This window comes from Brassica napus, chromosome A2 (genome assembly GCF_020379485.1).
Source record: "Brassica napus cultivar Da-Ae chromosome A2, Da-Ae, whole genome shotgun sequence".
Classification (NCBI taxonomy): domain Eukaryota; kingdom Viridiplantae; phylum Streptophyta; class Magnoliopsida; order Brassicales; family Brassicaceae; genus Brassica; species Brassica napus.
Window position 1 is genome coordinate 27,521,481 of NC_063435.1, and position 19,759 is coordinate 27,541,239.

General features: G+C 34.4%; 3 protein-coding genes and 1 pseudogene across 3 annotated transcripts; all 4 read left to right on the top strand.

The window, feature by feature from the left end:
- Positions 1-298: 298 nt before the first annotated feature.
- On the top strand, positions 299-1,465 carry LOC106378966 (MADS-box transcription factor PHERES 1-like). Its single transcript, XM_013819008.1, has one exon. The coding sequence runs from the start codon at positions 299-301 to the stop codon at positions 1,463-1,465; it is 1,167 nt and encodes a 388-aa protein (XP_013674462.1).
- Positions 1,466-6,781: 5,316 nt separating this feature from the next.
- LOC125574779 (myrosinase-like) lies at positions 6,782-9,686 on the top strand. Its single transcript, XM_048746232.1, has 12 exons — positions 6,782-7,002; positions 7,091-7,151; positions 7,233-7,294; positions 7,385-7,460; positions 7,555-7,720; positions 7,826-8,087; positions 8,182-8,297; positions 8,374-8,594; positions 8,717-8,751; positions 8,874-8,988; positions 9,101-9,203; positions 9,297-9,686. The coding sequence occupies exons 1-12, from the start codon at positions 6,826-6,828 to the stop codon at positions 9,547-9,549; spliced, it is 1,647 nt and encodes a 548-aa protein (XP_048602189.1). The 5' UTR covers positions 6,782-6,825; the 3' UTR covers positions 9,550-9,686.
- Positions 9,687-12,401: 2,715 nt separating this feature from the next.
- LOC106378965 lies at positions 12,402-16,703 on the top strand (annotated as a pseudogene).
- Positions 16,704-16,817: 114 nt separating this feature from the next.
- On the top strand, positions 16,818-18,980 carry LOC106380081. Its single transcript, XM_013819902.3, has 7 exons — positions 16,818-17,022; positions 17,126-17,212; positions 17,300-17,584; positions 17,893-18,045; positions 18,124-18,177; positions 18,258-18,404; positions 18,503-18,980. Exons 1-7 carry the CDS (start codon positions 16,882-16,884, stop codon positions 18,881-18,883), a joined length of 1,248 nt encoding a protein of 415 aa, XP_013675356.1. The 5' UTR covers positions 16,818-16,881; the 3' UTR covers positions 18,884-18,980.
- The last annotated feature ends 779 nt before the right edge of the window (positions 18,981-19,759 follow it).

Genomic DNA, 19,759 nt, shown 5'->3' on the forward strand with positions numbered 1-19,759 from the left:
CAAAATCTATGAACAATGTTAAAAAAAAAGTATTAGCAAAACAAAAATAAGATTGATATACTTGGATAAAATAGTTATAGAAAACTTGAAAATTTAACTATAAGTAGTAATAAATAATTACACAACCTTGCCAGCTTGGTCATAATTAAATTTATTGCAACTCATGACTTCAAAATGATCCCAAAGAAAGTGATAAGACCTTCATAAGTAATACCAGCCTCTCATTACACTATATAAACAAGAGCAGTAGAGCACAATCAAGTACCAACATAACTATCTCCTTCACCCACACAGAACAATGAAAAGGGGAAGGTTAAAGCTAAACTTCATAACTAATAAATCGTCAAGAAACCAAACTTTTAAGAAGAGGAAGAGAGGTTTAATGAAGAAAGCCAAAGAGCTGTCTACCCTCTGCGGTGTCAAAGTTTGTGCGGTTATCAAGAGCTGCGACAATACGGAGCCGGAGTTTTGGCCGTCAAGGGAAGGCGCTGAAGCAGTGCACTTGGAGTTTACAAACGCGGTGCAGAGGCAAGGGTTCAGTAAGATTCATAACCATGAGAGTTATCTGTCGGAGAGGATCCAGAAAGATGGAGAGAAGGCAAGGAGGCTACATGCTGAGAATCGAGATATTGAACTTAGAGAGGTTATGTTCGATCTTCTCAAGGGAAAGACGCTGATGCCTCATCAGTATGGTGATCCAAGTTTTATGAGAGAGCTGAATCTTTTCATTGGTGGTTATGCCAATAGGGTAACTTACAGGACCCAGTTCCTCGAGGGGAGTGTTCAGCATGTTCCTCCTAATGTCGGTGGTGCAGATGCACCTGGTCCTGTTGTTGGTGATGTGAACCCTTTTGTTGTCGGAACCGAGGGTTCGGTAATTAACCCTACTGAAGCTTATGATCATATGCGTCAATATGATGGTATGGATATGAGTGTGAATGATCAGGCTCCTGATCATGTTCATCATCAGAATATGAATCATCAAGAACCATTTCAATACCAATGTCCTACTAACTTTTATGATCAGACTCAGCCTATGTTTTATGGTTCGAGCCAAGGTATGAATACGAATCATCATCAAGAACCTATTGAATACCAAACTCCTAACGTTTATGATCAGATCCAGCCTATGTTCACTGGTTCGAGCCAGGGTATGAATATGCATTATCAAGAACCATTTCAATACCAACCTCCTGGTAACTTGTATGATCAGACGCAGCCTATGTTCTATGGTTCGAACAAGGATATGTATACAGGTTTGAATTATGATCAGGGACAGAGTTCAAATCAGTATCTAAATCAGCAGATGAGTGATGTTCAAGATCTTGCAAGCGTTGCTTCCATGGACCAACAACTACCAGTCACCAGTCAGATGCCTTCCACCATCACCACCACCACCGCCGCCGCCGATCTTTATGGTCACAGCATCAACAATGGTTGGCCAACAAGGTTTGATTTGGACTGAAGTGTTTGCGTTTGCATTTCTGAAATTTCATATATTGTAATGATTAAAGGTTTTTGCCTTTAAATCAGTTGTTTTATTATCTTTATCAGACAATATTGTATCATGTACCATATTGTCTTTGAATATTTTATCATTTCGAATAAAGACTTTTGTTTTTTTTATCAAATCATATAAAGATTTTGTTTACTTAAAGCCACGAAAGAAGAACGCAACGAGCATTTCGCAAGCAAATATCATTAGCCAAACCATTGATCAAGAAACGTGGCCATAAGACAGAATATAGAGTTATGTGACATGTAATTTTGTAGGGATGTAGAATGCTTATTTAAGATAAAACAGTATCCTCTTATAGCCACATGTCATTCAATAAAGAGTCACTTAGACTATCAAGATAACATAATTCTCCAATTATTCCTTAATGTTTCTCTCACTAAGCAGAAACATATTCACATTACAAACCACAACTGATGAACAAACATGTCCTTACTGTTCCTAAACCAATATTCTCAAAGATAGAGTCAATAGACCATGAATGTGGGACTAGGTGGAAACAGGTTGTGTTCATTGACTTGTTCATGCTTTTGTATGGTCCAAACAATTTGAAATGGTCCGTATAGCATTTATACAAACTTTGAAATGCTTCTCTAACGTAATAGACAATGTTAATGTCACTACACACATCACAAGTAACAAAATATGTCATTGCTATTGCAATATGTAGTTGTTTTTCAACAAACAAGAAACCAATAACACTTGTGTTTGTCTATTGGGATTATACATAGAAGTTTACGCATGTTTTAAAAATGACGACTGCTTGTTATTACATCAAGATGATTGTTGTCCGTAACTCGTAGCTTAACTTCCACAGTGCATTTTTTCCATGGCAGCTTGCAGAAAGAGCATGTTAACTTAAGAAAAATCCAGTATAAATTCGTAAAGTGAATGTTACTTAAAAGGAAACTATTATTTATGGCACATCCTAATAAAGCGAAGGCCTAAAGCACATAAATTTAAATGATTTATTCTTATAAAATATGAACAGTTTATCATAATTCATGTTTGAAGCCATAGTTTTGTATGTTTCATGCATTTTAATAGATGAACCTTTTGTCAAAAATAATGTTCTTTTTTTTGGAACATAAATTTCATTAAACTCAAACTCAAATACTACAATGGCAAAAATGAAGTAAGCATCCTCTTTGAGACACATTAATATAAACTAATTTGACAAAAGAAATTAAACAGGATAAGTCTTCATATGAAGTTGATAGAAATTCAAGACAAACCTTGAATGCGTTGAAAAACCTTCATAACAGATAAACAATAGCTGAGAATTAGTCACAAGTGATATTAAGAGCAAATCCTCACCACTGATAGAAACAAAAATAGTCTTGATTGCACTTTATGGCCATGTATAAACTGCTACACAAGGTGGCATGGTTGTGAGGTACTCTTCTAAGCAAAGGGATGAAAATGATACCGAAAATTCTTTATAATATGATGGTATTGCAATAATCTCAGGGTATAGGTCTCAGAAATCCATAGGAAATCTTTAAACTTAAATTAGTCAGAGAAATCAAAAACCAAATATTTGTGTCTCATGCTTTGCTTAGGAATGTCAACTAGGCTCACCCAGTCCAAAACCCACAAAGCTCTTAAATATTTGAGTCTGGCATGGCCCATAAATATTTTGGGCCTATCTATTGAAGTCCGACCTAATAGGACTTGTTAAGTTTTTTGGACTTTTTGAAATAATTATTATAACATTGTATATGTCATTTCCACCATTTTAAACTATCCAAATTTTCATAAAAGACAGATTCAACTCTCTGTCTTTACATATAAAGTCAGCTTAAACTTTTATTCTTTAACAAATGTGTTTGCATTTACTTTAAAACATTATAACAAACAAACCAAAAAAATTTTTGTCAACCAAACAAACCAAATTTAATAAGATAATCAAACGTAAATTAAAGCTAAGTATATAAGAGAACAAAAAAAACATGTTTTACTTTGAGAAGAAGGTACCTTTGTCGAATTTAGAATATAAATTTTGTAATGATCAAGCAGTACAGTACATTCTTAACTTATATATTTGTTTTGATTTTGTATTTTAAAACAATATATCAATATCAAGATTGACTACGACCACTAGAATGATACTGTTTTTATTAAATGTAAAGTTTTGGATTTTTCGAGTCGGTCCTAATCCAAATGGGTTTAAACTCAAAACATATAATGCTCAAATAGACTAAGTTCAGCTTATATAACTAAGCTCAAATCCGATACTTATAGGTTACTTAGACGGGTTCGAACTACGAGTTTTGGTGACGTGTCTAGCTTTGCTTTAGAAACCTTGGTTTTGGTAGCTTGGTAATTCGGTTGGCAGTTTCAGAAAGTGTAGTGGCCAGGCCCACGAAGATCTGAAGCTTGGTCTGCTGATTGTTTGGAAGTGAGAGTCAACAAGAATGCTTAGTTATGTGAGAATATAACTAAAATGTATGAATTCTATGTTCTAACATAGTGTAGAGTGAACTATGCAATAAAATATAGGTTAATATGCAAACATCAATATTAGAGATATATTAGAAAGATATGTATTTGGGAACCAACTGTTACGAACCGTTTAAACCTGATTATGAAATCCATGAAATCCAAACTGAACAATGTTATATAAAATTTATTGTGCTAATAAATATCTGATTTAGATATATATATATATATATATATATATATATCATAAGATTTATATAAATTATTATTCCTAGTTGAAATAGGTTTAAGTCTTGTGGATGAGAGCATTCGATTCTTAGGGATCAGAATTAAAGCTTCCGCATTATATGTTTTAAACTTTGATGATGCTTATCATTGGTGGTGTTGACGATGAGGAAGGTAATGATGATGACGGAGACTATACAGATGATGATTTTGACGTGAAGCAACATAAGCTTGAAATAATGTTCACGTGATCTTTAACTAAACTTAGTGTTTGGTTTTATTAATTAAAAGCTTTAGTGGGTTTTATTGTGTTACATGCAATAGTTTTCTACGTGCTTTGTTATTTTCCAAGAAATTTTTATAGTTTGGCTTTGGTGTGTGAAAGAGTTTCCGAGAGATTTAATGGTGTCAGTCCCCTGACCTTTGACGTGTGCACCCGTGAGTGAGGTCAAAGTACCGAGAAAGGTATGTGGTGGATGATCACATTTGCACGATATCGCGAACCGATAAAGATTATCAGGACGCACGAGATCTATTTGGTGGGTGACCTCATTCGCACGATATCGCGAATCACTTTCTGATAGGTCACCCATCTTTCTACTACTCCAGCTCAAATATGATTAACTCTAGAGTTCTAAACGGACATGTGCCCGAAAAGATAAACGCACTTTGTTGAAATAAGTAGCCAAATCAATTCTCAGTCTTTCCACATATAATAGAAATTAGAGTGTTACAAATTTTGTCTAAGATTTATTTATAATATGAATATCTCAAAGTGTTGTTTTTCCATTGTTTGAGATTTGTTGGTTATAGTTTCCATTATGGGGGAGTTTTTGTAGGAAACGCTTGCTTTTTTAGGTCAATTTGTTTAATTCAAGTTTTGGATTGACAGAGATAAGGAAGATTATTTACGGGTCTATAGTTGAGCTCACATAATGTATTCTCATTATCAAGACCAAATATGAGCTGAAATTTTCATCTTTCCATATCTAAGAGTTTTGCCCAAAAAAGTTTATTGACATTTTTGTACATTATTGACATAGTGTCCACGATATACGTAGTTTACTTTGTAATTGCAGATTTGTTTGTTGCATCCACATTTATCGTGTAGGGAAGTATTGAAGATATATTAGGAAACAAGATATGTATCTTACGAACCAACGCCGTTGAAATCTGATTATGAAGTGAAACACATAAAGTCTATGAAATCCAAACCGAAAATTTATTGATAAGTTATATTCGTAATTGAGATAGATCTAAGTCTTGTGTATATATAGAAATCTCTTGTAACTTATAAGACACAACACAATAATATATTTATTCTATAATTCTACAATTAATCTTATCTTAGAGCATGAGTAGTGAGAGTACCTCCCATGATTTTTCAAGATAAAAATAGTTAAAAAAATCAGAGACGAATAAGAGAGAAAGAGAAAATAGAAGGGACGATTCTTGAAAGGAGACGTCTCTTAACAATTCATGACAATGGTCATGTTGTGAGTGGTTACAATTTTATTGTGTTTAAAATTTAATGATATTAGGCTAGTTGCTCAAGCAGTTATCTACTCTTTGTGGCATGAGAGGAACAATAGGCTACATAACAACATCTCCTCCTCTTCAGAAGTCCTCTTTAAACTACTTGATCGCAGAATCAGAGACGCCATTCTCGCTCGTAGGAACCGTAAGAAGTTCAAAAACCTGCTTGCTAAATGGTTAACTTTTGCCTAACAGCAAGGTGATCAATTAGCACTATTTTCTCAGGTTATCTCCATGTTTTATCTTTTTTGCCATGGAGTTTGTTCCTGACCTGTCTTAAACTCTTTGTAATATGCAAACTGCCCATTTAAGTAATGCAATTCAAATTCTTAGCAAAAAAAAAAAAATTTAATGATATTAATAAAATAAATCAAGAGACTTTTGTTAGAGATGTAACCAATGTGGATGCCCTAAGGGTTCCGTATCCTTCCCAACCCTTCCAATCATTTTAAAACAATACCAAAAAAGGCAAAAAACAAATGTAGTTGGTTTTCGTTTTCTTTTGTCTTTCAGAGACACCAGTCTCATGTGATAAAGAAGCAGATATAGAGCCAACGAAACCAATATGATATGATGTGATTGTGAACGGTGAGCTCGTGATAAGTGTGGCTTTGGATCAGATTTACTATAGATTCACCACTTGATAATATTTCGATAACAAAAAAATGTATATTTCGATACACATTTTCAGTAACGAGTCTTGACGATGCGTGTCGTTCTAGTTTTGCGCATATTCCTTCAATATATACATGCTGCACTGCATCACTGTCGACGGATCAATTTGAATATGTGACAAAAATCATGTTCCAAGTCGTGTGTTCCGATTAAGGAACACAGATATGTGCTATGTAACAAAAGAAAAATCAGCAATAGAAAATGAAAGACTAAAAAGTGGAAACAAAACAACAAATATAACAACAATGGGTGAACACTGAGGTTAAAGTAAGTGAACCCACGGGATTCATGATCCCACCTAAACCTCTCCCAAAATATCAAGATACTAAGACAAGAAAATACAAACGTCACTCTTCTTTAGGAATGGCTATATAAACCCTAGATTGGCACAAGGTTTCATACAACACAACACATACATCAACATATTAGCCATGAAGCTTCTTCATGGACTCGCTTTAGTTTTTCTATTAGCTGCTGCGAGTTGCAAAGCTGATGAAGAAATTACTTGCGAAGAGAACAATCCATTCACATGTAGTAACACTGATATTTTAAGCAGTAAAAACTTCGGAAAAGACTTCATCTTCGGTGTTGCATCTTCTGCTTACCAGGCATGTAACAAATTTTTTTGACGTATAAATAAATACAATTCAAAAATACTAAAATGCAACTTCGCATGGTTGTTTCTTTTCATTTCAGATCGAAGGAGGAAGAGGTCGTGGTGTTAACATTTGGGATGGCTTCAGTCACCGATATCCAGGTATGTCACAGCGTATATACACACATGAGATGAACGTCGGTTTATATGTACACATATTAATGTATTTGTAACTACTATCAGAGAAATCAGGGTCAGATTTGAAGAATGGAGACACTACTTGTGAGTCATATACGAGATGGCAGGTTAATACATTGATACTCATATGACTGAACTATATATGTATAAAAACTATACGTGTGGATTGACATGTGATTAAAATATGTAAACCGCAGAAAGATGTAGACGTGATGGGCGAACTCAATGCTACTGGCTACAGGTTCTCCTTTGCGTGGTCAAGAATCATTCCAAGTATGTACATGTTATCGATTCGTTTGTATTTTAATTGGGATCATTTAGTTGAGAAAAGTACTAATTAATGTACGACATATATATACATGAGCAGAAGGAAAGGTGAGTAGGGGAGTGAACCAAGGAGGTCTTGATTACTACCACAAACTCATAGATGCACTACTCGAAAAGAATATAACGCCTTTCGTTACCCTCTTTCACTGGGACCTTCCTCAAACACTCCAAGATGAGTATGAAGGTTTCTTAGACCGCCAGATCATGTATGTTTATATTTGTTCCATGCTTCTTATATTATAAATAAGAGAAGAAAACGTTTTGGTTTTAGTTACATGCATTAATGAAATGATTCTATATAATATGCACAGACAAGATTTCAAAGACTACGCGGATCTATGTTTCAAAGAATTTGGTGGAAAGGTAAAGCACTGGATCACGATCAACCAGCTATACACAGTCCCTACGAGAGGCTATGCGGTCGGAACAGATGCACCCGGTCGATGTTCTCCTATGGTTGATACCAAGCACAGGTGTTACGGTGGAAATTCTTCAACAGAACCCTACATCGTTGCACATAACCAGCTTCTTGCTCATGCCACGGTCGTCGATCTTTACAGGACCAAATATAAGGTGAGTGGTCTCTCCATATTAAGGTGGTGCAAATCTAACATATCTGATTCTAATGTATAGTCATATATATATATATATATCACGTGACCAACAGTTTCAAAAAGGGAAGATTGGACCTGTGATGATAACAAGATGGTTTCTTCCATTTGATGAGTCTGATCCTGCCTCCATAGAAGCAGCTGAGAGGATGAACCAATTCTTTCATGGATGGTATATATATATATTACAGAACAATGTAACAGTATATAGTGTATGTATGTATAATTAAAAGATATACATGGATCAGGTACATGGAGCCGCTAACAAAGGGTAGATACCCAGACATCATGAGGCAGATTGTGGGTAGTAGGCTTCCCAACTTTACCGAGGAAGAAGCCGCACTCGTTGCCGGTTCATATGATTTTCTTGGTCTCAACTATTACGTCACTCAGTACGCCCAGCCAAAACCTAACCCATATCCTTCAGAGACACACACTGCCATGATGGACGCTGGCGTAAAGCTCACATGTACTAGTCTATTACCACTAATTAGATACAGCCTTTCTATACATATAAATATTCTTTTATCTCCTTTTTGTTGCAACATACTTTGTGAGTGACCATCTGTTATTTCATCCTTGTGTTTACAGATGATAACTCACGTGGTGAATTTCTTGGTCCACTGGTATATATCAATGATCCACCCCCTAAGATTTGTTTTTCTTTCATTTTTTTCAGTTTTCAGTATAACAACCCTAATTATGTTTTTTAATTGATGTGTATATTTATTTACTTCCATTTTCACAGTTCGTTGAAGACAAGGTAAACGGCAACAGCTATTACTACCCAAAAGGCATTTACTACGTAATGGACTACTTCAAAACCAAATACGGAGACCCTTTAATCTATGTCACCGAGAACGGTGAGTTTTACGAACTCTTTTCATCTATACCACATAATAATTATTGTATTTTGATATTAGTCGAAGAAACTGACTTTATTGTGGAATATTTTTAATGTGGCGGTTTATTTAGGATTTAGTACCCCCAGTGAAGAAAACCGTGAGCAGGCTATTGCCGATTACAAGCGAATTGATTATCTCTGCAGTCATTTATGTTTTCTCCGCAAGGTCATCAAGTGAGTGGATGCTACTATAAATGATTTTCTACATCTGTTATATTCTTCTTCTTTCTTTGTAACATTTTTATATATGATTGTTCTTGTTTTCAGGGAGAAGGGTGTCAACGTGAGAGGATACTTTGCATGGGCTCTTGGAGATAATTATGAATTCTGTAAAGGTTTCACCGTCAGATTTGGACTTAGTTACGTTAATTGGGAAGATCTTGACGATAGAAACCTCAAAGAATCTGGCAAATGGTACCAGAGATTCATCAACGGGACCGTCAAGAACGCTGTGAAACAAGATTTCCTCCGCTCAAGCCTCTCTTCCCAGAGTCAGAAGAAGAGGTTCGCTGATGCATGAAACACTTTTTCCCCCGGTCAAGATCATCTCCATGTCTCTCACTCTTTCTAGTTGCTCCAAAGATAAGGAGCTTCTTCTACCTATAATAATGTACTAAATAAATATTCTCAATAAAAAGATGATCAGTTACTAATGAATAAAAAAATTGTCTACAGCTACATTTTGTCAAGATGATCGTGAGAGAGAGAGAGTGAAATAACACAATTTAAACCAAAAACGTCACTTAGACACACATAGAAAATAAATAAATAATTACCCCAAACCGCAAACTAGTTTTGTGTAATAAATATATAAACATCAAACCGATCAGCTTAAATTCACTAATTAACTTAATAAGTTCAACTTTATATACTAGAATAGATTTTCAACATAATAAACAATGACCAAACCTTATACAAACTCAAATCTAGCTACACCAAAGTTCTATCATCCTCAACTGAAACTTAATAGTATTTTACATATGATTTTCCTATCATTCAAATGATTTTATTTTATTTTGGTTCTTATATAATCAAGAAAACCAAAAGAAGCTAAACCTCAGTACTTTATGTTCTATGAATGCTTCCCCATTCTCATATTAAGATCTCGACGACAGAAACCTCAAAGAATCTGGCAAATGGTACCAGAGATTCATTAACGGGACTGTCAAGAATTCTGCGAAACAAGATTTCCTCCGCTCAAGCCTCTCTTCCCAGAGTCAGAAGAAGAGGCTTTCTGATGCATGAAACACTTTTCCCCCTCAAGATCATATCTATGTCTCTCACTCTTTCTACGTGCTCCATAGATAAGGAGCTTTTTCCATCTATAATGTACTAAATAAAAACTCTCAATAAAAGGATGATCATCAACTCTTGAAGAATAAAATAATTTACTTACAACTACATTATGCCAAGTTAAGGGGATGAGAGAAACATAACACAATTTAAACGGAAAAACAGTCAGACACACAAACAAAATAAAAACCCTAACTAATTTAGTGTAACAAAAATATTAACGACCGATTATCTTAAACTTCATTAATTATAGTTTAATAAGTTTAACTTTATATAGTAAGATGTATCTTTAACAGAATAAACCAAAATCAAACTCAGTTTTTACATATTTTTGGTTTTTACAGAATCAATAAAACCAAAAGAAGCTAAATAACAATTTTTGAACAATCTTTAAAATCATATAAATATCGTCAATTAGTTTTAATTGGAAAACCATCTGATTTAATATTAGTTGATTTTCGAAATCAGGTTTAAGAGCACCTCCAATAGGACATTTTCCATTAAATGTCTCACTAAAAAAAATAAGAAAAAAAGAGAGAGAATGAGATAAGTTCTCAAACTAGAACTTTTGAGATACATATAAGGACTCCATAAAACACATGTTTTCGTAGATTAGTTCAATTTTTTTTCCTATTAAAACTTTATTTTGTCACTACTTTTCACTACAATAACATTATTTTTTTTTCCAATTTGTGGGACCCCTACATTTAAAAAATCATTTTTATTTATTTATTTTTTTACAGCAAACATTCACAGATTCATGTTGACTCTGTAAACCAAAATGTTAACTCTCTATTCATATTTACGACGAAAGACGGTTGTTTCCGAGCATTGTGTGCTAAACTATCCACCTTTAGGTTCGCCGTCCTAGGAACATGGATCATTTCTGAGTTGAGGACATTTTTTCTTAAAAGTTTAATGTCTTCCAGGTAGCTTTAAAATGCTGATCATTCTTCTGGTTTTGAAACCATCTTCATCAATTGAAAACAATCTGTTGCAAAACTGTTTTAAATTCTTCATACATTTTATTGCCCATATTAATGTCTCCATCTCCGAATGAAGAGGGGAGAGACATGCCCGTACATTCCTTGCCCCTAACATGCCTGTAATTCATCATTTGTATATATTTTAAACTCACATAATCAGTTATATATATATACTTGATGTATTCATATATAATATTCTCTCTGTTCTTGAAAGTAAGATTTTCTAGATTTATTTTTTGTTCGAAATGATAAATTTTCTAAAAATTTAAGGTACTTTTTGTAGTTAATGTTGAAAAGTTGTATACTTTTAAGAAACATAAATTGAAAATATTTGATTTGCTTAAATACTATTGGTTGATATTTATTGAAAAATGTGTAGTAAAATATATATAAAATACATAATAAATTTAATTGTAAACATTTATTAAAAATTTATTATATTCTTAACATGCGTGAATACTCTAGAAAATTCTTCTTTTAGGAACAGAGAGAGTACTAAATATGGAATAATAAGAGGAAGAAACAAAAAAGAATGTTTATAGAATAATTAGTAAAAAAATAAATAGTTTCATATTATTATATTTTATTTATGAATAAGTTAAATAATTATATTAAGATACATAAATGTTATTTCACAATATTATTATACTATATAAATATAAATTATGTTTAACTTTTTGGTTTAATAATTACATTTTATTTATGAGAAGGGAAATTAGTTAAACAACATGATAAAATAATAGGGTGAGACGGATCGGATATTGAAATTTTAAGGTACCCGGATCTGAATCCAATCCTTATCCGAGGGATCTATGTTTTATTATTTTTATCCAGATTCGGGATTCACGGATATTTGGGTGTCGTATATCCTAATAAAAATTATAATATCCGGTGAATATGCGGATCCAAATTTGGATCCTTAAAATAATAAAAAATAATATTAAAATATTAACAATAATTTAAAAAGAAAAATGTACATAACATTTTTAATTATTTCTACATGTACTATTACGAAATTTATATATAAAATATATATATATACTAATAAAAATTAAAATACAATAAAATTTTCATTTTTATTTATCGATATTACTATTTTGAAATAATTATCAATAAATTAAGGATCTGGATATCCGGATTAAAAAGAAAGATATCAAGTCTAGATTCGGTTTTGATGGATTCAACATTTTACTATTCTGATCTGGATTCAGTCTCTTCGGATATCCGGATTTTTGGAGTAGATCCAAATCGGATCTCATATCAAATCCAAATTCAAATCCGGATCTCGGATAATAATTCCAGCCCTATTGATGTGATTTTGGCAAGCAAAGGAATTGATGCAACTAAGGAGACATAACAGCTTGTACCAGAACTTAAGGAAGTCAAAGAATGTGACTCGGTGGATGCAATCCCGTGAATACAACTCTGTGGATGCAACCCCGTGGATATTATTCTGACGATTTAAACATACCACTTGGTCCGATGACTAGGTCTAAGCAAGCAAGGTTCCAGCAAGCTCTTCACCAACTCCTACACACTATCCAGGGTAGTCTAGAGTGTGACGATTCAACCACACTGGTTGTGATTCAAGCCGCCTAGCTCATTCATCAAGAGAGGTGTTGTGACTTGCACTCTTTTCCTTGGTTTGGTTTTGTTCCACTAGGTTTTCCAAACAAAGTTTTTAATGAGGCTTAGACACAACACTACACATGAGCCTCTTGATGAAATCAGACCAATCTCTATTCTAATTTTCGTCCATAAAGAAGGATCCAGAAGCTTATCTTTTAATTTGTTTTCAATTGTTTATGGACCTGTTTTCAATTGTTGCGTGGTGAATCACATTAATTAACAACAGAACAAATGCATTTGGTCTCATAAGCTTTATAAGTATGAAGGCTCAAGATTCAAAGCCTATATCTATAACTATTCTTTGCATCGTAGGAAAAACTATAGATAAAGCCGCAATGAGATTGATCCTAATCTTTGTGATTATGTGTGGCTTTTACAACGAAACATATGGGGAAGTTTCATTAGATATCGACAAGAAATTGAGGACTCTTAATAAGCCAGCCTTAGAGACGATCAAGGTATGTATGGGATCTGAAGGCGCAATATAATATTTCATGTGTAGAATTTGTTTCGGTTTCTGAGTTCCGAAAATTGATTGTAATATATTTGTAGAGTGAAGATGGAGATGTAATAGACTGCATAGATATCTACAAACAACATGCTTTTGATCATCCTGCCTTAAGAAACCATAAGATTCAGGTAAACATATTCTACATATTAATGACATTTTGTTTTCGTACTCATATTATATTTAAATTATTTATAAAAGATTTATTCATGAATTTTCAGTCCTAAATACTTATAAATTCTATACACTGATGCCATGCAGATGAAACCTAGTGCAGAATTTGATGCAAAGACGACCACTATTCCAAACAACGGTTCTTCTAAACCAATCACGTCCCAGATTTGGTCCAAATCTGGAAACTGTCCCGTTGGGACAATACCAGTTCGCAGAGTCAGAAGAGAAGACATAATGAGAGCCTCTTCACCGTCTCATTTTGGAAGAAAAACTCATCACAGATACAGTTTTCTCGACAATGCACTTCAACACAAGGCCAATTTCAATTTAACTGCTAAAAGATTACGCGAACCCCGCTCAAACAACCGATCGGTACGTACACTTTTGCTTTTTTTGACTAAAGATTAGTGTCACTTTTATCTCTTTACCACACTACAAAAAAACAGCGACATACCGAGGGAAAAAATCGTCGGTATGTCGTCGGAATAACACTATTCCGACGACATACCGACGAAACAAGTCTTCGGAAATAACTCCTCGGAAATTCATTTTTCTTCGGAAATCTCTCGGAAATTTCCGACGGAATTCCGAGGAAACTCCGAGGACCACCAGTTCGTCGGAATATACCGAGTAAAGACTTCTTCGGAATATTTCGATGGACTTTCCGATGGTCCAATCCTCGGAAGTCCCGACGAAATATTTTTCGGAAATTTCATCGGGAATTTCCGAGAAACGGAGTCCTCGGAAAATTCCGAGGAAGGGTCCCTCGGTATATTCCAACGACTTATTCCGAGGAAATGCTCGTCGGAAATTTCCGAGGGTTCGTTTCCTCGGAATTTAAAAATAAATTAATTTTTTTTTTAAATTAAAATTTTTGAAATTTAAATTCGAAAATATAAAATTAAAATTAAAATTGAAAACATATTAGATAATATTCAAAGTTGTACAAATAAAAATAAAACATTTCGAGTTTTTGAAAAAAAAAAAAAACTACGGGTCTTGAACGTTCGGGAACACCTCGTTCGGGTACATCCTCTTCATCATCTCCATCATTTGCTCGTTCAGCCTCTTATGTGCCTCATAGCCCGCCTGTTGAGCTGCCATCTGGGTCTCCAACACAGATATGCGATCATCCTTGTCCTTCAACTGAGCCGTAAGTATTTCTGGATCAACATAGGGCGGTGTTGACCAAAAAAAGAAAAATAAAAGAATGTTATTCATTAAAGGATATTTATTTTTGTTTATGGTTTGAAAGAATAATTAATGCAAAAAAAATCACCAAAGTCCAAAGGAAACGTGTCAAAACTAAATAATTTAGTTAAATATATATAAAACTTCATATGGATATGGTTACCATAAGAAACACTTCATGTTTGTTGATCATTTAGGAAGCGATGATTGTGGCTCTAGGGTTCAATTATCTTGGCGCTCAATCCGATATAAACATCTGGAACCCTCCGGGAGTTCAGGCTGGGGACTACAGTTCTGCTCAGATCTCGCTAATAGGTGGCATTTCAAATTCATTTTTGAGAGCATAGAAGCTGGTTGGATGGTACGTACGTTCTTTCATTTCTAGAAGTGTTACACTTTTCGTTAGTAGTAAACCGTAAACCCCATGCATGGTCATTGAACCATTTCAGGTGAATCCAAGCGTTTTCGGAGACTCTCGCACTCGTCTCTTCGCGTACTGGACTGTAAGTAACTTCATTACATGAATACTGATTTTGGAACATCTCAAACACCTCAACGAGTTCATAACTACTCTTTCTTTATATTGGATATGCAGAAAGATGCATATACTAAAACAGGATGCATCAACCTCTTATGCTCTGGATTTGTGCAAACAACTACTAAGTTCGCCCTGGGTGCAGCCATTGAACCTGTTTCGCGTGCCAGGGGTGACCAATATTACATGGCCTTTAGCATGTATTTGGTAACATGTTATAATTTATATTATATGATCATTATCTTTCATATTCTGCCAAATCGTCTCGTAACGTCCGCCATATATACTAAAGATTATACGGTTTTAAGTATTTTACGTTTTTTTCTTCTCTGTTAATCTAACTTATTTCATCTCGACCATGTTTGCAGGATCCAAACAGTGGGAACTGGTGGCTGACTTGCGGAAACAACGTGATGGGTTACTGGCCAGGGACACTCTTTAGCGGTCTCAAACACAGCGCAACGGCAGTGCAGTGGGGTGGAGAAGTCTATAGCCCTAATGGGATAATGAAGAAGCCACACACAAGAACTCCAATGGGGAGTGGAAATTGGGCATCTAGCCTTTGGAGCCGTGCTTGTTTCCACACCAACCTTAGGATCAAGGACTTTTCCTTGCAGGTCAAGTATCCTCAGTATCTAGGCGAGTACGTGGATGAGCATAACTGTTATTCTACAAAGCTTCACCGGGACACCTACAAGGCAGAGCCGCGTTTTTACTTCGGAGGACCTGGCCAGAATCCTCTATGTCCTTGATCTCATGTTTGATGCTTTCAATGTTCATTCTCTTTTTTGTTCGTCATATTTACATCTTGGAATTGCAAATGCCAACTTATATATAGGACATATAAATCAACATAGTGCAAAATAAATAATAAAACTAATGAATTTCCATTATCAACAAAAAAGATTAGAGAGGGATTCAAAATACTGGTTTTCCTAAGAGACAAATTATGAAAAACTAGTAGTAAATCTGCCTTTTAGATGATATACAATTTGAATTTGTGCTTGTCCATAAGTCCATCTTGTTTTGAATCAGGAACTGGGAAAAATGAACTACAAATTATTTTTTTCAAAATATAAAGATAAACTAGATTTTTTTCGAGTTGTGACAAATGGTTAGCAATCAAGGAAACACAATGAATCATGACCTTTTTGAACACTTTTTAGTAAGTTGACCAGGATTTTAGTAGTTAACGCAGAATCCATCTTTAGTAAGTCTTTTTTTTTTCTGAAAAAGTAATCTTTAGTAAGTTGACCAGCTGCAGATTCTTATTTAACTAAATATACATGCATATAAACAATTATAAGATTTCTGTTTGGCTTGTAAGCAGTATGAGTTGTCGGAAACATTTATGTGTATAATACGTGTTTTATGTTCCATTGTCAGATTCTTTTTTTTTCGTCGTTGTCAGTTTCTTTTAAAAGTAACAAAAAGTAAAGTCAAATTAGTTTTATAATCTTAAGTTATGTCGTGGGAAGTATTTAGAGATCTGAATAACAAATCATACATTATATTTCTCTAAACTGAGAAAAACAAATGGAAAAACAAGCCGCATTGAGAATGTTGTTAACCTTTACGATTCTGTGTTTCTTCTACTATGGAGTCTACGGGACAGCTTCTACGGAGATCGATATGAAATTAAGGGCTCTTAATAAGCCTGCATTGAAGACGATCAAAGTATGCATGGACTGAATCCGCATTTGGTTATATTATTAACTGATTTATTACGTATATTAGTTTACTTGTTTTTTGATATCTCAAATTGATTATTTATTTATAGAGCGAAGATGGAGATATAATAGATTGTGTGGATATCTATAAACAACCTGCTTTTGATCATCCCGCCTTAAGATTTCACAAGATTCAGGTAAAGAAACTCTACTTATGCACGCTTCATGCACTCGTGCACAAGTCAAATATAACAAAATTACTTGTTCTACATTTATGCATGCAGATGAAACCGAGTGTGGAACTTGGTTCAAAGAAAATTAGTAGTCCAAACAACGGTTTTTCTAAACCAGTTACAATCCAGACTTGGTCCAAATCTGGTCGATGTCCTGTAGGGACAATACCGATTCGTAGAGTCAGTAGAGAAGACATAAGCAGGGCCTCCTCACCATCTAGCTTTGGAAGAAAAACTCCTCACATACACAACATTCTAGAAAAAGCACACCAACACAAGACTAATTTCAGTTTAATCGCTGAAAATTTACATAGCCCCCGTCGGGATAACCGGTCGGTATGTACATATCATATGATGTTGAATGGAATGCTTTTCTAGTTTTGGAGGTTTCAAATTAGAAATAATTTGTTTTGAAAATATACCTTGTGCTCTTTCTATAGATTGCTTCCCATTAATTTTTAACTTAAATAGATGACACAATAGTTTTTAACTCATATACTACAGCAATTAAAAAAATTCATATACTATAGCAAAAAAAAAAAGAGTTATTTCCATTCTAAGGCCTAAAGCTTAGACTTAAAATAACCAGGAAATTACTTAAAATCTTCATATGACCCGACCCTTCTTCTTTGTTGATGATATAGGAGGCCATCTTTTTCGCGGTAGGGTCCAATTATCTTGGTGCTCAATCCGATATAAATATTTGGAATCCACCAGTTCAAAAGGGGGACTACAGCTCCGCGCAAATGTGGCTGCTTGATTCGGAAATGACTGAGAGCATAGAAGCTGGTTGGATGGTAAAAAAAAATTATACCTAGAAATATAAAAGCTTGCTTCAAATGTAAACCATTAATTGTTTCCATGTATCATTTCAGGTGAATCCACGCGTTTTCGGTGACAGCCTCACACGATTCTTTGCATACTGGACTGTAAGTAACACTATGACATGACTGTAGACATCAAAGAAACATTATGAATTTACAACTAGTCTGTGGAATTGGGTATGCAGAACGATGCATACCGTAAAACAGGTTGCATCAACCTCTTATGCTCAGGGTTTGTGCAAACAAGTAAGCATTTAGCCCTAGGTGCAGCCATAAAACCTATCTCGAGTACCTCGCATGAGCAATATCATATAACCGTTAAAATATATCGGGTACTATTTTCTGCTTCACTAATAATATCATTATTCTTCCAACTATATTTATTTATTTTTATTTAGCTCTAATGCTCTATCATGGCCCGTGTTTCCAGGATCCGCAAAGCGGGAATTGGTGGCTGTCAACCCACGACATCGTGTTTGGATACTGGCCTAGCGCAATCTTGAAGCACCTACAACAGAGTGCCACCGTAGTGCAGTGGGGAGGAGAAGTCTATAGCTCTAACGTGAGGAAGAAGCCACACACCAAAACTCCGATGGGAAGTGGACAGTGGCCAGCTCAGCTCTGGGGCAAGGCTTGTTTCCACACCAACATTAAGATTCAGGACGCTTCCATGCAGCTCAAGGATCCCCCGCCCCTCGTCGAGTTCTCGGATGAGGGGTACTGTTATACTACAAAGTTCCACCAGGAAACAAACAAGTCGGAGCCGTATTTATTCTTTGGAGGGCCTGGTCAGGGTCCTCTCTGTCCTTGATCTCAATCGTTTTATAGAGCTTCACTGCTGATGTATCATAGTTTGATCATGACTTGCCTGGTCTAGCTAGCCAGAATAAAAGGACATTATAAGCTTATGAAATCCAAATATTCTAATAAGAATGATCAAACAGCAAGGACGACTTCAATTTACTGAATAAAAATCAAAACAAATAAGTATTTTCATTGTTAGTGGTTAACTAATATAAGTAGTCCAAAAAAAAACATTTGTTGATGAAGAACTAATTTAAATCAAAAATTACACGCACAAGAAATTAGAGAGGAATTAAAAATACTGGTTTTCCTAAGAGGTTTTTTTTTTTGGATCAACTTCCTAAGAGACTTGATTCATGAAAAGTTAATTAGGAGAAAATCTGACGTTTAGATGTCATCCTTCAAATTATAATAAAGATACTTTTATTTTTCATTATCGTTGTTCTTTTTAGGGATGAACACTTTATCTGATATCCGAAGCCGCACCCGAACCCGACCCAAAAAAACCTGAACCGAAATTCGAACCGAAGTAGCAAAATATCTGAATGGATATTAAATTAGGAGAAATTGGATATCCAAACTCGAACGGGTAATATCCGAACTCGAATGGACATCCGAAGATAACCGAATATATATATATATATATATATATATATATATATATATATATATATATTTACCCTTATATTTCCAATTTACATCTCTCATTTTTTCAATATTTATATTGATGTTACACATACTTTAAGATCATAAATATATATAATTATGGAGAAAATGATTTGATAATCATTTAAAATGTATGTCAAACTTTTTGTTTCAAGTATTAACAAAAGTTACATTCAAAGTTTAAAAACAATACCCAAATTAATATCTATTTGTTTTT

Coding starts and splice junctions, on each gene's coding strand:
- LOC106380081 (XM_013819902.3), top strand. CDS start 16,882: ATGGAAAAACAAGCCGCATTGAGAATGTTGTTAACCTTTACGATTCTG. Junction 18,178..18,257: donor GATTCTTTGCATACTGGACT/GTAAGTAACACT, acceptor TTGGGTATGCAG/AACGATGCATACCGTAAAAC. Junction 18,405..18,502: donor TAACCGTTAAAATATATCGG/GTACTATTTTCT, acceptor CCGTGTTTCCAG/GATCCGCAAAGCGGGAATTG.
- LOC106378966 (XM_013819008.1), top strand. CDS start 299: ATGAAAAGGGGAAGGTTAAAGCTAAACTTCATAACTAATAAATCGTCA.
- LOC125574779 (XM_048746232.1), top strand. CDS start 6,826: ATGAAGCTTCTTCATGGACTCGCTTTAGTTTTTCTATTAGCTGCTGCG. Junction 7,003..7,090: donor TTGCATCTTCTGCTTACCAG/GCATGTAACAAA, acceptor TTTTCATTTCAG/ATCGAAGGAGGAAGAGGTCG. Junction 8,298..8,373: donor AACCAATTCTTTCATGGATG/GTATATATATAT, acceptor TACATGGATCAG/GTACATGGAGCCGCTAACAA.